The 18,008-nt window shown below is 34.5% G+C and overlaps 2 protein-coding genes across 16 annotated transcripts in view; one reads left to right on the forward strand and one right to left on the reverse strand.

The window, feature by feature from the left end:
- The window catches only part of MMS22L (MMS22 like, DNA repair protein), a 153,330-nt gene that overhangs the window by 128,447 nt on the left and 6,875 nt on the right, over nucleotides 1-18,008 (forward strand). For 3 of the 6 annotated variants that reach the window (XR_004267640.1, XR_004267638.1, XR_004267639.1), the window contains exons 25-26: nucleotides 12,788-13,283; nucleotides 16,639-16,727. Coding sequence is in view for 2 of the 6 variants with exons in the window: in XM_032274395.1 (XP_032130286.1) it covers nucleotides 2,041-2,122 (82 nt within the window). In the remaining 4 variants the exon portion in view is untranslated. Of the gene's footprint in view, nucleotides 1-2,040; nucleotides 3,561-12,787; nucleotides 13,284-16,638; nucleotides 16,728-18,008 lie in introns of those variants that run through there. The other 3 variants (XM_032274395.1, XM_032274396.1, XR_004267641.1) reach the window with 2 other exon arrangements.
- Nucleotides 7,845-18,008, reverse strand: part of KLHL32 (kelch like family member 32) — a 203,050-nt gene continuing 192,886 nt past the window's right edge. For 9 of the 10 annotated variants that reach the window (XM_032274400.1, XM_032274403.1, XM_032274397.1 and 6 more), the window contains 3 exons: nucleotides 17,335-17,527; nucleotides 15,572-15,666; nucleotides 7,845-9,590 (listed from right to left, as the gene is read on the reverse strand). In XM_032274400.1, coding sequence (XP_032130291.1) covers nucleotides 9,429-9,590; nucleotides 15,572-15,666; nucleotides 17,335-17,527 — 450 coding nt within the window. In that variant the 3' untranslated portion in view covers nucleotides 7,845-9,428. The remainder of the gene's footprint in view (nucleotides 9,591-15,571; nucleotides 15,667-17,334; nucleotides 17,528-18,008) is intronic. The other variant, XR_004267642.1, reaches the window with a different exon arrangement.

The following is an 18,008-nucleotide window of genomic DNA, read 5'->3' on the forward strand; positions in this document are numbered from 1 at the left end:
AAACATATGAAAACATAAAAAAGGAATAGTAATTATATGGTAGAAAAGATTTTAAAATGGTACACCTAAATAGGGCACTTAACCATGAATGGAGCTTGCAGGACTGGCAGTTGTTCTGGGTGAGTCGGTGAGTGAGTGGTGAGTTAAGCCATTACTATACACTATTGTAGTACACTTTGTAAACATGGTACACAGCGTACATTAAATTTATTTTTAAATTTTTTAATTTTTCAATAATACATTAACCTTAGCGTACTATAACTTTACCTTTTAAACTTTTTCTTTTTTTAACTTTACTCTTTTGTAAAAACCCTTAGCTTAACACACACATTGTATAGCTGTACAAAAAGATTTTGTTTTCTTGAATAAAATTTTTTTATTTTTAAATTATTTTTTATTTGTAAACTTTTTTATAAATAATGAAGACACACACACACATTAGCCTGAGCCTACACAGGGTCAGGATGATCAACATCACTCTCTTCCACCTCTATGTCTTATTCCACTGGAAGGTCTTCAGGGGCAGTAACCCATACGGAGCTGTCATCTCCTATGATAAGGAAAGCTTCTTCTGGAATACCTCCTGAAGGACCTGCCTGAGGCTGTTTTATGGTTATTTTTGTAAGTTTAAGAGGAGTACACTCTAAAATAACAATAAAAATGAAAGTATAGTAAATACATAAACCAGTATCATGATTGCTTCTTCTTATCAAGCATAATTGTGTGTGCTAGACTTTTATATGACTGGCAGTACATTAGGTTTGTTTACACCTGCATCACCACAAACACATGAATAAGGCATTACAGTAAGACATTACAATGGCTACAACATCACTAGGTGTTAGGAATTTTTCAGTACCATTATAATCTTAATAGAACCCATCATTGACCAAAATGTTGTTAATGCATCATATGCATGTGTGTCTGTGTATGTGTGTGTCTGTGCAAATACACAGTCTAATCAATACGCTTATTCCAATTTTATCCAACAATGTCATATATGAGATCTTTCTTAGAGACATAACAATGTTGATTATACCTTTAGCTAAGTAATGGGGTCCATTTTTTTAGTATAGTAAATGAAAACTCAAAAAATAAAGGTGGGGAGTGGCAGGGAACTGGAGAGATCATCCTTGTAAAGCTTTTGTTTGACAGAATAGAGTATCTTCTTTCTTCTGCATACTGACTTGGCTAGCCTCCTACAGTTTTCTAGAGAGAGGAATCACTTCAAATTGTATCTTGAAGAAATGGCCTTTATTGTCATGTCACAAAACAAGCTTGTGCACAGACATGTCTCACATCTGGCTTCTCTGAGCGGTCTTCAAGTGTGAGTGAAAAAACTAGAGGCTTTGTGTGGACCACCCTAAGGTTGTATGTTGTTAAAACAAATGTTCTGCTGGCCTACTACCTTGTGTGACCATGCAAGCCCATGAGAAGGTTGGTTTTAAAGATTTTGAGTAGAACAGGTATTTGGACTAGTGAGATAACTGCTATGTGCACAATAAATCATCTAAAATACCTCCTAAATGCAGGGAAGTACTAGAGAATATAGTAGGAGAAACAATATTTAATTTTCAAATTTTTTTACTTATAGGAAGTTAAAAGAAGAAAATGGGATATATACTGAAATTGTTACACAGGTCTATATGGTTATAGAATTTTTGTTTTAATACTTATATTTGTGATACAAGTCTTCCCATTGTAATCATACTATCATTGCCCTTAAATAATATTCCATTAACATATTTCATTACCTATGAGCATTATATTTCAGAAGGTAATGAACTTTTACATGTCATTTTTAGCACACATTTTGTATATAAAAATTATACTTAAACTGAATACATCGTAACATCTAGGTTTGCTCACAGTAGATGGAAAGCATTACTTTTTAAGAAGTGTTGTGCTAAGCCTGCTGGATGGATGGATGGATGGATGGTTGGGTGGATGGATGGACAGACTTAATTTGGAAACACTTAAATGAAAAATAATGGAAATGATGATAAATATATTTTCTTTCTTTTATTTTTTCTTATACAGGGAAGCCTATAGCAAACTTTTGTCTCACCTGGGACAGGTGGGACAAGATGCGATGCAGAGACTGGAAAATGATAATACTTAATATATTTTGTGATTCATTCTGTCTATTGCTTATCAGTATCTATAGCCACATTGTACCACTCCAGTTCCTACTTTAATTATATAATGTTCTGTTTAAAATAATTCTAGGATTTTTTTCCTTTTATATCAGTAAGTAAAAAGTGTATAAATAAGGAACTAAAGTTAATTAGCAACTATGTAATAGGATTCTTGGAGCTTTGCAAAAGTGCATTCTACCTTGATGAGATTTTAGTTAAACTAAATTAAAGAAACTTTTTCTAACTAGGAGTGTTTCTGTGTGTGTGTATGAGTATTAAGCAGATACTTCATCCATGGACTTTTTGCTGTAATATGACCTCCTGCCTTCCTGCCTTGTGACTGATTTGTCATGTTTATTTTTTATTTTTGCAATAACAGTTATGTTTTAATATGATGCTTTTTCAAAGTACCTGGCTATCCTATACTGTTTTTTTTTTAGTGAGGGAAAGGTGTTGGGAAATGAGACTGTTTATTTGTTTTTCTTTTTTAAATGTGTGAGGCAAGTTAATAAAACCCTTACAAAGCATACTTAACTGTGTTAGGAATGAGACTGAATTTGGCTAAAGGAAGCTGATAGACCTGAACATGCCAACAGTGCTTATATTTAGGTTCCAGGAGTTGCCAGTTTTTCTTTCTTTATCCTTTCTTTTGGAGTTGTCATTTAAAAATCATATCAGGAAGAGGAAATACAAGAGACTTTAAGAAAAGAGAATAAATAAAAATATTCTAGAAAATTAATAATAGTAGTGGTCTGAGAAGTCAGCAGATATGTCTTCCTGCTCTTCAGCCAGAGCTTCTTATAACTTAGCATTTTATCCAAGAAACTTGTTTAGTTTCCTTTAACAACTTTTGTGTCTCAACTTTGGAACTCTTACCTCATCCAGATTGTTTGTTTTACCAGTTGGATCTTCTCCTTGACTCCTTTTCGTGGTCAGCATTATTTGGTTGAAGAAACTCCAGTCCAAGTTTTGGGAACCCACCTGGTTTTCAAACTCAGCTTTGCTTTATGATCTTGAGCTAGTTACTTAACCTTTTTCAGTCTGGTTTCTTCACAGAGAAGAAAAGAAGAATCCCTTTACTATATGACAATGTTATTGTGAGAATCAATGGGATAATGTATGTTAAAATGTTTGGTGGCCCATATTTCTGTTTAGAAATGTACAAATATAATTAGTATATTATTCATATACAATTAAGACAAAGAAAGCCTCTCAGTTTTATCTTTCTCTAGTGATATGTCCCAGATGAATGATCCCACTTTCTGTTTTCTTACATCATGTTTGCTAACTTTGAAGTAATTTGTTTCCTTCTTGGGATTATAGTCTTTATCATGGTTCTGCTAGTCCTTAAAGAAAACATTTCAGCCCTTCTCTGGCTCAAGGAGTATCTTTAAAAATGAAATACATTCTAATCAGCATTCTGTAATTAATAGTTCTCTCTTAATTGTGATCTATGAAATCCAAAGGAGTATCTGTTGTTTTCATAACATACAAATGGTCTATTTTTCTCTCAAATTAACTTCATCAAATGGAATAAATGAAAGCTTAAGTCTGCTTAATAGACTTCATAACACTGAATTTCTTTTCATCATGATAGTGACTTACTAAAAAAAAATGTATGGCTTGGCAAGTTTCAACAGTTACTAAGGAGTTTATTTAAGTTGATGCCTTTAAAGAGGTTATTTATGTGTGTGTGTACGTGTGTGTGTGTGTACGTGTGTGTGTGTGTGTGTGTGTGTGTGTGTGTGTGTGGTGGGGGGGGGGTGTTATTTTCCAAAGGAGATTGATAAAGATATCTCTGAGAATTTTGCTCCTTAGAATATGAAATGTTTAAAGGATAGGAAAAGCTGCTACTGAATCATGCATTAGGACATGTATCTGTAGATGCTAAGAATAACAGAAATCTGCACTTAAAAATGGTAGCTACAAAGTCTTTAACTATATGTGTGTATATATGTTTTATATTTATGTATAAGTAAAATTTTTTAAAACTTTTTAATTGAAGAAAAAAATTTATGACTAGTTCCTTTTTTTTTTTTTTTTTGAAAATTTTCACTGATCCTTTATTTATTACTACAATCCTATCTTCCATTCTCAGACATGGAGCCCCTTATACCTGCTTCTGTAATAGCCACTTTTCCGTCAATATTCTGTAATTTCTGAGGCTGCTTCTTCCACCAGTGTAATATAAGACATTCTCTTTTGGTCAGATGTGAGTTTGTTCTCCGTTCTCATGTTCTTTGTCCTCTGTGTGACAATTATATTTTCTTTTATCTTCCCATCACTTCCACAGTGATACTTCTCCTTCCTACATATACAGTTGACCCTTGACCAACACAAGTTTGAACTGTGTGGGTCCACTTATATGTGGATCTGAAATACAGTATTTGTAGGGTGCAAAACCTGAGTATATTGAGGACCAACTTTTTGTATAGGCAGGTTTCTCAGGGCCAACTGTGGGACTTGAGTATATGCAGATTTTGGTATGTGCAGGGCGTCCTGAAACCAATCCCCAGAGATACCAAGAAGTGACCACTGTATCCTGAGAATACCTTCATGGTCTTTTTTCCTGTCCCAAATTGTAAGATCTGACCCTTCATCTGCTTTGTCTCTATGTTCTGTTAGTGGTGAACTGGTAACTCCAGCTTTTATCTCTTAGATCTATTTCTAGTGCTAATTTTTCTCTGAACCTCTCTCTGTATTTGGAGTCTTCTGAAATCTCAAGGCAACATGTCAAGCTACCCATGTCACTTTCTACTTCAGACTAGCTCCTGCTTTCTTTTTCTGCCCAGGGAATACACTGTTGTCCCAAGTTACTTAACCTTGAAATATCATAGGCATTTTAGGTTCTTCATTCTTCTCCCACTTTCAGTTGATTAACATTACAGGCTCTTAGGTGTCTTCCTTTTTTTTTTTTTTTTTTTTTTTTGTGTTTTTCTTTTTTTTTTTTTTTTTTTTTTGGTGATCCCTTGCTTTCACTGTTTTTTGTTTGTTTGTTTTTTCTGTTGGGCACTACTTATTTCCTACCTTGGTTTTCTCTCCTACAGCTTATGTTTTAAAGTGTGTTTTCCTAAAATACTGTTTTCCTCTTGTTACTTTTCTGCTCAAGGACTTCCAGTAACTACCCATTGTTTATAAGGTGACATTGAAACCCTTCAGTCTGGAGACTTTCTGCCAACTGTCTGACTTTACCTTTTGTCCTCAAATTTATCTCTTTCTAAACAATAGTCTCCTTTAGCAACTTTCTTTGATTGCCGTGTTCATCCTACACTCAGCTTCATTCAGTTTCCAGTGTGGAAACCGTAAGAACCTGTATAGGACCTGCTTCCTATAGAAACTTAAGACACTTAAATAGGAAGAAAATTAAAATATACATTTGGATACATGAGTATTCCAGTCGAATAATATCTGTAAAATGCCAGATGGAGTATAAAACATGATTGAAGAACAACAGAGTAATGAAAGGACTTTATTAGGCATTTGGATTTGGTTATGATTTAAATTTCAATTTAATTAGAACGTTTCCATGGCAAGGAGGAAAGCATGGAGGACTGTCTCTGTGGAAAAGTCATTCAGTATTGAATTCATTTGCATTAGAAGATTTTCATAGTTTAAAACTTGTATATCTTTACCTATCCTTAGTATGTTTTATTCTTAAGCATATTTGACTTTTTCTCCCTTGGCATCTATTTAAGAAAATATTCATGAGTCAAATGTTTGTGGGTTTTCATTACCCATTATTATTTTCTTCCATGCTTTACAACAAATTTCTTAAACTACCTTATTTTTAAAGAATTACATGGATCTGTTTCCATGTACTTTCACAGAATCTTTGACAGTTAAAATTATATGTTATATAAAAATTTGACAAGCTTCTGCAGTTGGGAAAAGCCTTTAGGAAATCTGCCTTCCCCAAACCGTACATGTTATCACAGCACTCATGTCTCCCCATGTTTAAAAGGTAAATAGATACAGAAACCTTACCAAAAGTTGAATCATCTGTACTAAATCACTGCTTTTTATTCAGACTTTTAATATAAATTTTATATTTTCCAAAAACTGATCTTTTGCCTACCCCTCTTAGAGTTAAAAATATTGCCTTATCAAGCAAGAGTATAGTATGCCAATATAAATAATATGCTTTATTTGGTTAGAAACAATACTGGTTTGGGAAGCATAGCATATTCTTCACAAATTTAAATTTTATTTTGATATTGTGATAGCCTGCATTGTAAATTACCAAATGATTGTAATTGACCAGTTTCTACTTAGTAAAATTTTTGGTGTACCAATGGCGATCCAATTTTTATTGCATTTATGAATTGTGCTTTTAGAAAAATTGTGGACAGTTTAATTTTATACACATATTTATGAGTTATTTGTGCATATGATAAAGATTATATATGATAATAAAAGTATATATTTAACTTACATTGTGCCCTTGATTACTGAACTTTTTTTTAATATCAGAGTCACTATTTGGAAGCCAAGGTAAAAATGAGTCATGTTACCAGAAGGAATAACTTCTGGTAAAGGAATAATTTCTATCTTAATACAGATGTTTTTGCACTTTGTGGTAAAACTATAGAAAGTTAGTTTTCAGATATTGTAGCCGAAAGAGATATGATATACATGTGGTTAAGGTATGAAGAAAATATGAAGGAAAAAGTATGAAAAATATCCTAATTATTACCTAATTGGTATTTTATTAAGGATCTAAGATGTGTTATTGCATTGTAAAGATTATTTTAGAAATTCACATCTTTGCTGGCGTTTTCTTCTACAGCAAGAATATCTGTTATCATCTATGTGGTACTGTGTTTTGTTTTCTCTTTTAAAGTAAAATACTGATATTTAAGTGTTTGGAAGTCTCATGGCCTTCCTATAAAAATTCACATTAATATAATAATTTACATTACAAATACAATTTAGCCTTTAATTTTGAAGAGTAAAAATGGAAATGGAAGATGAATAACTATAGGGTAGTTCACTTAAATAGAAAATGTATACATATTTGAATAGTTTTGGTGAAATTTGGTTCATATGACCAGACATAGTTTAATAGAATTCTTATTTCTATTATTGATAACTTTGAATAAAAGGATCTAATTATAAGTTATCTGGGGTTTTTTCTTTTTAGGGAAGGGATGTTGTTTTTTTTTTTTTTTTTGTACTACTTTTCGCTATAGCTGTAAAGAGTATGTCTGAACCTTGTAAAACTTTTTCAAATTCTGAGTTTAGCTCTGTAATATTACTGAATATTACATTATAAAGATCACCTAGGAGGGGTTTGATAACATATGTTGATTTGTTTTATATAAACAGTTGGAAATATATACAGAAATAATGAAGGGTAGTCTCAGGCTGCCTTTCCATTATTAGTTGGGTAAGCTTATTTTTAGAGCATTTCCCTTTCATTGATTGGATATAGGGCCTGGGAATACAAATAGATTTTAATAGTATTAGGTAAAACTGCTAGAGAGAAAATTCATGTCCCAAGTAGAAAAATTAGTATAGCTTAATTCTTAAGTCCTTGTTGAAAAGATTTCTGAAATACTGGAGTCCATTTTTCTGCCTTGGTAAGGCATTTTTAAAATTTAGTTTAGGTGGCTTATACCATTTAAAGAAGCTGTCTTCATTCTAAATATCAATGGTCAATATCAATTTTCACTGTTCAGAACTATCCAAATACTCTTAAGATTTTTGTCTACACTAAATTCCAATTTTTATTAATGTACCTATTTTCCTTCTCCTTAGTCTCCTTCCTGCCCCTTGAATCTGAGTAACCAAAGGTCATATTTTTTTTCAATGTTTTATATATATCAATATATGAAGTTAGTGAATTCTGTATTTAAGACAAAAAGATCTTTTTATTCACTTTTGATTACAAAAAATGGTTACATGAATAAAATAACAATTTATTTTAAGAGAGGGATTGCTGAATGATTAAACTGCCAAGGAAAAAAAGAGTGAATTCTTCCTTTTAATAAAGATGACCTAGGTCCTGAGGAAGTTAGGAAAAAGAAAAACTCACAGTATACTTGTTGAATTTGTTTTCAAATGTGATTGTTAAGTTGTTTCATTTATTTTTTGTTATAGACAAAGCAAACCCAAAAAGAAACTAGCTTAAAAAAGAATTCTTATGCATTATTAAAAGTGATAGTAATAAAATATGTATTGGTGTTGGAGAAGGATCCCACAAGCACTCAAGATTGACATAACCTTTAACAAAGTGGAAAAACTTTTATTAGAACTGCCAATTCTAGGTTCAAATTTATGTCAAAGCACTTTATGTTACCATAATTAGTACTACTAAATTATTTTTTAGCTTTAAATGTCATTTTTCCCTAAATGATTTTAAATGAGACATCGGAGAGTCAAGTTTAGATATCTTTGGTTTTGGTAAACTCCCTATTTCCTAATTGTGTGTCTCTTTCACACAAAAGAGACTCTTTTCAGTATCATTTATTCCATAACATGTTTCCAAGCTCTATCTAGTAATTTTTAAACTTTAAAAATAATCCTGTTCAATTGCAACGTTCTAAAGACAGTAAAACACCTTGTAATTTCAGTAACATTTTTCTTTTTCTTGGGCAAAGTATTTCATAATATTCACCTAATTCTCATGATTTTTTTTTTAAATTAACATGGAAATCAGTAATGATCCTTCTTAAAAGGTGGGAAAACTGAAGCATTGTAAAGTTAGGTTCTGACCCAAGGAGAGTAACCAAGGTGAAAAATATGGGTATTTCAACTGCTGTTCTGATGTATGTCTATTGTTCGTATCACCTTGAATAAAATATGGCATTTAAAAATTTATGTCATAATGCTGAGTCTCTACTGAGCAGGGCTGCATAATGTTAAATTCAAGCCCAGCTTTAAATAATAAAGGGATTAAGTACAGAATATATATATTTTTAAGATCATTGATGCCATTTAGTCAAATAAATTGCCTAACAACAGTGTTATGTTGTCTTCAGACAGTGCTGATTAGAAAAAGTGTACAAAGAATGCTCTAAAGACCCATGGAACATAATGTACCTTAAGTTGGCACTAAGCTGTACCACAATAAAAGTCACATATTGCATGTGGACATACTCTGAGAAGGGTGACAAGAGTTTTCAATAATGTATTTTAGAAAATTGTTCATTTTTTGCTTATATCTATCTGAATATAAGACCTATAAAGCAAGACAAGGAAGCATTGAGCACTGAGTCTTTTCATGCCCAGTATCCAACAGTCAGGGCTAAGTTTTTCCTCCTGTTCATGATAGTTGAGAGCATTGGCTTTTCAGATGGTGCCAATCCTGTGATGAGGCACTTGAAGAGTTTGAAGGTTAGGGCACGTGAAATATGGAGCTGGAAGGAAGCATGCTGCTATTCCATTGGAAGCAAAAGGGAGTGTAGGCCCATAGAATACTTCTTCTTTGCCTTCTCTGCTTACATCCAGTACCTACAAAAGAGGAAGAGAAGCCTGTACATCAAAGACTGCTCAAAATAAAGCTGTGTATACATAAAAGAAATTGTGAATTTAAATTCAGTTATGCCACCATAACCATATCTTAGGAATTCTTTTTCGTGCTTGAATGGTACCAGAAATATTTATTAAGCTCCTAATAAATGCTATACTATGTTAATATGTTTCTGGATGTACATATATACATACATATGTATTTATACACATTTAATTTTCAGAACAATTACGCAGTAAGTAGCATTATCGTCATTTAAGAAAACTGCCTTAGACAAGCTAAATAACTTGCCCAAACTAGTTAGTAAGTAGTCTGTCATAATATTGGCTTAAACATCCTCATCTGTGAAATGAAGAAAACAAGACCTTGCAGCTTTGTTGTGAAAATTGATGACATCTAGCTGAGTGTCTGGCAGGTAATGGAATATAACACAGCTTAGTAGCAAGTTCAAAATAAGTTCAGTTGATTGATTCTGGAAGTTTTTTCCCTGTTCTTTCCTGTTCATGCTGGAGTTTTGTTTTTGTTGTTTTTTATTTTTGAGACAGGGTCTTGCTTTGTCACCTAGGGTGGAGTGCAGTGGTGCTCACTGTAGCCTGGATCTCCTGGGTTCAAGCAGTCCTCCTGTCTCACGCTCCTGAATAGCCAGGATCACAGGTGCACATCACCAAGTCTAGCTAATTTGTAAATTTTTTTGTAGTGATGGGCTCTCACCATTTTGCACAGGCTGGTCTCAAACATTTGCCTCCCTTGGATTTGGTGTTTTTAAAAATAAAAGTTTGTCACTAACATTGTCATATTGTATTCCACCTTGGATCACTTTTCCTTCATCTGCATCCTGGACTTAGGTGTTACTCAATATTTCAATTACAGGCCTGTTAGTATCCTCCTTTAATGATCTAGTCCACTCTCATGCCTTCATCTATCACCTGTATAGATAAATCTTAAGCCTATAACTGCAAGAATGTATTATTTTACAGGAAATGGGCCCTTGAAATTTGGGGATCCATGCTCACAAATGAGAAAATTACTAAGTCCTAGAATAGAAGATCAAAATTACAAGCCATTTTCTCCCCAAGTGGAGATTAGATGTCCCAATCCCTTTATTGAACAATATACCCTGTCACTACTAATTTAAAATAACTCATATACTAAATACAAACCTTTTCTCTGTTCTGTTAATTGATATAGTGTATTTCAGTGTCACATTTACAGTTGTTTTGACTAGGTAAGGCAAGACTCCCTCATTTATTTTCAAAATTTTCTTGGTTATTCTTATACATTTACTCCCTAGAGAAACTTTCAAGATCAGTTTGACAGGTATCACTCCTTTACCCCATGAGAAAAGGGAAACCCCAGTGGGGCTTTGGATAGTATTTCATTAAGAAAGTAAATCAGAGGTCATTTAGTATTTGCTACAATTCTATAAGGCTAAGTATTATCTTCAATTTATAAAGAAGAAAATTGGCAACTGGAAAAAAAAAAGTGACTTTCTCAAGGTCACACAGCAAGTGATGGAGCCAATATTTGAGCTCAAGATGCAAACCAGAAAGAGCAAGGATTTTGTGCCCTCTCTCCTGAATTAAAACATTTTTAGAAGGCAAAATATTAATGAAATAATCATCCAGAGAGCTTTTGTCTGGTTCCTTGGGCCAACAGAGACTGCATATGTTAAGCAGATGTATTTAATCTGAGAAGGGAAAAGGAAGCATTGGCAGTTTTTCTCCAAAACATCCCCCTGTAAACTGGCTGAAAGAAGGCATTTGGGAGAATGTGGTGCCAAGCTGGCACTATATCCTTCAGCCAAAAAGAAATAATAGTAAATGAAGAGAACGGTAGAGGTGATCTAGAAACAGACTAATCACTTGCACGCTTATGCAGCTGCTCCTTTATGTGCCACTTGTCATCCATGGCACACAAGATTAGAGTCAAACCTCTGTGCCATACATTAGTTTATACACCCACTAAATAACACCCTTTGCAAGTAATCTATTTCCCGTATTTTCCATGAGTGTTTATTACTAACAAGTCCAAATCTCAGTCTAAAAGCATCTCTGCTTTTCTCTGCATTGTCCTTGTGATGGATAAGTAGTCTGCTAAATCAGATTAGTAGCAGGAAATAAAGTATGCTTTTTCAACATTTGACATGCTTCATCCCACTGTGGTTGAATCTTACAATACACAATTAAAAGAACTTGGATTAGGGTCAGAAAGGACAGTTCAATGAGACATTGGTTGGCACTTTTGAGAGCAAAAATACGACTTTAGTCCTTCCGAATGTTAATAGAACAATCCCTGAACTATTTAAGTCTGACTTGTACTAATCAGCCATTGCTCTTGGATTAATGATTTGTGGATTAATCTTGGATCAAATATTAGGTAGATTTGTGATTGATGACACAAAAAATTTAAACCTTTATATTTTTGGTCTGCATTTGATTTTCCCCACCATGCTTCTGTAAACCCACTGACATACTTACGAATTTCCATTGTTAAGCATTTTCTCATAAATACCATTCCAGTCTCCCATTATCTTGCCTCTGTTGGTGTTCTTTAAGTAACAAAGATGTGGCCTACTTTTGAACATGTAGCTAGTCTCTCCAACCATCAATTTATTACTGTTAGTGTATTGAAACAAATAGTTCTATAGTCATCCATAACATAAAAAACATTTGAGCCTTAGTTCAGAATGAATAATATAGCCTGTAACCAGCTGTCAGTAACCAAAATGAAAGATATATGTCTACTGTCCATGAAGGTCTCTATTTCAAACATCTCTTTAAGTGATAATCCATATGCTTATACGCATACTTATTAATAGTAAATACCTATTAATAGTAAAGGCTCTTAAAAATAAATCCGCTGAGTGTGGTAGTTCACGCCTGTAATCCCAGCACTTTGGGAGGCCAAGGTGGGCAAATCACGAGGTCAGGAGTTTGAGACCAGCCTGGGCAGCGTGGTGAAACCTCGTCTCTGCTAAAAATACAAAAAAATTAGCTGGAAATCATGGTGCATGCCTGCAATCCCAGCTACTTGGGAGGCTGAGGCAGGAGAATCACTGTAACCCAGGAGGAGAACTTTGCAGTGAGCAGAGATCGTGCCACTGTACTCCAGCCTAGGAGACGGAGCAAGACTCTGTTTCAAAAAAAATTTTTTTAACAAATTTGTCTGTACTTTGTAGGACCAGTGTGCCAGCCAAAGGAATAAACAGCATTTTCCAAAGAATTGATTCTATTCATCAAAGTGGCTACTGGAACACAGAAATACCCATCATGGTAACTTTTATTTAAAAGCAAACATATTAGAATATATTATTGTACAATCTCAGAGGTAAAACTTATTCCACTAATACATGCATTGATTTAAAAAATAATTGAATCTCCTTTGAGAATCACCATAATCATGAGGGTACTCTCAAATATCCTCAGTGGTTTAAAATATGCATTTATTTCTGTCTTCACTTCTTGTGGCTAGTTTTGTTTGAAAACAGCCAAATGTCATTAGGAGTTAATTAGTGTATATGATTAGTGATCATTCTAAAGAAAAATTATTTGGTGACAAAAAACCAAAGATGTGACTTTGAAGTATTTTTGTTTTTAAGTGAACATTCAAGACTATTATAAAATAGGAGATGTGGAAAAAGTGCACTGTGGCAGCACTGTGGTCTCCTAAACTTGGTATGTATGGCATTTTCTTTATTTCCTCATTATGTTATGATTTCTACCCATTTTCTATTCCTTGAGCTAATCTGATAACTAAAAGTGTAGAAATATGCTCATAAATGTATTTAAAATTTACAACCTTATTTCATAATAAACTCAAACTTCCATTGTACAAGTGACCCAAATGAAGGGTCCCAAAGCCACTTAAAAACAGTGTTCCAGTAGAGAACTGTTGCCCACTTCTAGGTTCTACCAATTCTGAAAAGTGAAAAGTAAAAAGAAACCTAGAAGACTGTGAAAGACTACCAAATACATGCTTGGATGAAGACCAGCAGCACTCTTTGAGAAAAAGTTTGCTCATTTGTTGTTATCCAAAAGATAGGACTAAGCTCTAGTGCAGGTCAGCCTTCCATTAACTGACTGAAACCAGTACAAGGCAGTCTTCAGTGAACTCCTCTAAAGTCTTATGTGGCTCTTTGTGTGTGTGGCTTTGATAATTCTTTTCTCCTGTATTATTGTTTCCCGGTTTATTAATTTTCTCTCAACTTTATTATCTCTATCCTATTTTCTTTGTGATTATTTTTTGGTTCATTTTTCTAACATACGAAGCTATATATATCTCACAAGCTTTGCTGTGTATTGTTTTCATTATCACAGTTCTGGGAATTTCTTTAAGTTCCACTATGATTTCTTCTTTAACCCATAAGCAATGTGTTTTATTATTTCCAGATATGTAGGGGTTTGTTTACTTATTTATTGAGATGAAGCTTCGCTCTTGTTGCCCAAGCTGGAGTGCAGTGGCACCATCTCAGCTCACCACAACCTTCACCTCCTGGGTCAAGTGATTCTCCTGCCTCAGCTTCCCCAGTAGCTAGGGTTACAGGCATGCACCACCCGCCCAGCTAATTTTGTATTTTTAGTAGAGACAGGGTTTCTCCATGCTGGTCAGGCTGGTCTCAAACTCCTGACCTCAGGTGATCTGCCCGCCTCAGCCGCCCAAAGTGCTGTGATTACAGGCATGAGCCACCACACCCGGCTGGGGTTTATTTTTTTGTTAAGTTCTAACTTAATTGCACTGTATTCGAGTTATATAATACTATAGGATACTTAATTTTTTTAACTGAAGTTTTCTTAATCCTATGGTATCTGACTGGTTTTGTAAACGTTCCATGTATGCTAAGAAAAAAATATTCTTTCCAACTGTTCAATCAGAACTCATATCCATTCAGACAAGCTTGTTAATTATATTTTTCATATCTACCCAACCCTTGCTGACTTTTTTTTTAAACTTCATCTATATGAATAATAGAAGTACTTTAAATTCTCCAGGCAAACCTCTGGTAAGACAAATCAAGAGAAGAAGAGGCAATATTACGAAAGTAAAGGGAGCTATAACTAAGGGTAACACAATAATTATATGCTAGCAATTCTGAAAACTTAGACAACATGGAAGTTTCTTGAAAATATATATATACCTTATGAGATGTGACTGAAAAAGAAGTAAAAAGATTGAGCTGTTCTGCAACTATTAAAGATAGTGATGCAGTTGTTAAAAATCTTCCCATAAATATGAGATTAGATAATAAAAGTAGTTAGAAGGATATACTTTTCTGGAGGTGAGGAAGAAAGGTCAGGGCTAATATATGTCAATATTTTATCAGAGAACATGTAAAAGAGAAAACTATGGTAGTAACTGTAAAATAATAATAGGAGTAATACTTTGAATGTGTCTATCAGCAAGGGCTAATCTCTTCTGAAAGGCCTAGCTGGCAACTTGCCCAGCCTGGGCTGCTCATATGCTGATGCACCAGGGCTATTCTTTGGGACAGAGGCTGTCCCTATCAGACCAGTCATAAACCACTACTGCTAACAGCCTCTGCCATGAAGGAAGAACACCTTTGTAGGTGGCATTTGTAGGAATGAATGAACTGTAACATAAAAAATAAGGTAATGGTGTGGAAAGGAGGTATTTGCAAAGCTTTGGGGATGTGAAGGAACTATTGCCAAATATTTTTAGAATGTTTTGATTTGGGAGAAAGGGAAAGCTATACCAGTTCCCCAGTTTCCAGTACATATTACATATATTTTCAAAGATCATCCCATTTTTATTTTTAATAGGGCTCAATCATTTAGGCATCTTTTTAGGATACAGGATGAAGTTTAGTAGCTGAACTAGTTGCACAAAAAAAGGGACGTTAAGCCTCTTTCTAAATGTAAATATCTCTTTCTTCAGTAGCAGCATTGCAAAATGTAACCTCACTGAACCACTCGAACAAACTTCAAAAGGAACTTCAACCACTCACCTGGATACAAGCCAGAGGCTCATTTGTCCAAATTGAATATCCACCAACTAAATATATTCTCCCATTATGGACAGCAACTCCAGATTCATTTTGGCCTAAAGTAAAGAGAATTGAATAAAAAGAAAAAAATCCATTTCTTACATATTTTAATTAACCCTTTTGCCACTGAGGGATACAATTGTCCCCTGTGGCACATTTGTATATTCCATGGGATTTTTGCAGCAACGAATCACTGCCTCCCAGTACTCAAAAAAATTAAGCACTATTTCTCAGAGAATGAATCTGTGTTGGGTCAGAACCAGGCCAAAACAATTATTAGCCAGCCAAGTTAGTAAATACAGCATTAAATACAGCAATAGTAAGCCATGTAGAACTGAATTGTATACTACGTCACATGCCATTAATTTACAGTGGTGAAAATAAGGTATATTATAGAAATGAAAAGCACCTCTTATAGTACCCACAAATGCTTTTAGCCAAGTGCTTATATTTGTAAAGTTGCAACCGAAGAAGCCAATAAAGCAGAACCATGCCCCTGGCATTGCCCAAATGAAGGCAAATGGCAGGAAAGATTGATTAACTTGCTATCCTACTTTTCTTTACATATCCAACATTTTAAAGATTATGTTAAAGTTCCTGAGTTGGGACCAGCCTGGATAATCCCTAGATACTGATACGCCAAAATGATGAAACGTTTCCCCTCCCATTTCAAAAGGAAGACAGAATAACTCACTACCACATATTCTTCCCTGGAGGCCATCAGAAAGTGAAAGAGTCTCTTTTATTGATGGGCTGACACAGGATTGACTGGGGTAATAAATAAGCTGGATCTTACAGCAGGCAGAATCACAGATCCAGAGTCGAGGGCCTTAGAGTTTCTAAGTCCTTGTCAAGTGGGCCTCAAAAATCATTTTGCAAAAATAGGAGCTCAATACAAGCATTTAAACCTCTTGTTAGATCCCGAGTGTTGCCTCCCCCAGCAGCACCTGCATATACTCAGCATATCAAAATGTCTTTTAACCCAACCGACCATTTTCAGTTTGTGATTTTTCCAATTATTTGAGTAGACCTGGAAGGGATCTGATCACTTGCGGATGTTAACAATGCAAGTTGACAAGTGGGGAAAAGTTATTCATTCCATAAAGAAACGTAAGGGGTAAGTTGTTCACCACATTCCTTTCATTCTTTTTTGGGATGAGAAGGGTCCATACCTAATGTTGCCCTGTGGTAAATACTTGGATGGGTATTTGTGGCCAGAAATGCAGCTAACTCCTGTGCGCAGAACTACTTTAGGGTTTCATTTCTAGGAGAATACTCCCAGAAACAATATTTGACAGCGGCAAATAATGAAGACCATGCTCCTAAACTCCTGAACTCATAAGAAATAAGACTAAAAGTGGTGAGAAGTAAACAATAAATTCCTTCTGCAAAGATCTATTAACTCTTTCAGTGTCTGGTTCCTCCTACTTGTACCAGAGTTCCATGGTAATCCTGACTGATGATAATGGACTTGACATGCCTCTCAGCCACATGAGGATGTACTTTAAGGTAGTAATGTAGGCCCTGAGAAACTAGATGCTCAGCTACCTAAATGAGTTCAGTTTTGTTAGAACATAAATGATGCACACATTTCTGATTAATAAGTGCAGGTTCTTCTACAACTATGCACTTAATATTTAGTGATGCCCTAAAGATGTCTACAAAACAAGTTTGGTGACTTCTTGAATCTGCTTTTCCTGATTTACTTAATCAAAGGTACTTGCCAGTCAACAGGTTGAAACTGCAACGCGTCCACTGGTCAGTGTCTATGTTGTAAGAATCTATATGACGCACAAGGATCCGGTCATTATTGTAGTCTAGGTCATTGCCTCCAAGAACATAAAGCTTCCGTTGTACAGCAGCCATGGAATGGTAGACCCTTCTCTGTAGCATGGGGCTACGGCTTATCCACTTATTCTGAAAGAAGAAACATACGTGCATTCTGTTAGTAGGAGAGCTCCATGTCAGAAATCAGCAATGAGTGCCTCATACGTAGTGGGAACCTTAATGTTTATCTATCAGTAGATCAACATTCTGTTTGAATGTTGTTTATATACACTGAAAGGTATGGGCTTCTTACATGAGAACAAGTACAAAAGAGCCACGTATTCCAATTATTTCTTTGCGATCTACACATGGCATCTCCTCTAGTTTGTGTTGCATTTTACAGTGCATTTTGAATTTTATAAGGGGAACGTTTAAATTTTCATGATGTTTAACCCAGTTCAGAGAATTTACTCATGCAAATTAATTAAGAGTGAAAGCACATGGCTAGGTATACTGTATACAGTGGTGCAATGATTGTTTGATTCTGCAAAGCACTTAGAAAAATGCACATGAAAAATGTTCAATACATATTTACTTTTTCAAAATTATGTGATAATAATCACTGGGTACC

This window comes from Sapajus apella, unplaced genomic scaffold (genome assembly GCF_009761245.1).
Source record: "Sapajus apella isolate SASKATOON/1434 unplaced genomic scaffold, GSC_monkey_1.0 scaffold6, whole genome shotgun sequence".
Lineage (NCBI taxonomy): Eukaryota > Metazoa > Chordata > Mammalia > Primates > Cebidae > Sapajus > Sapajus apella.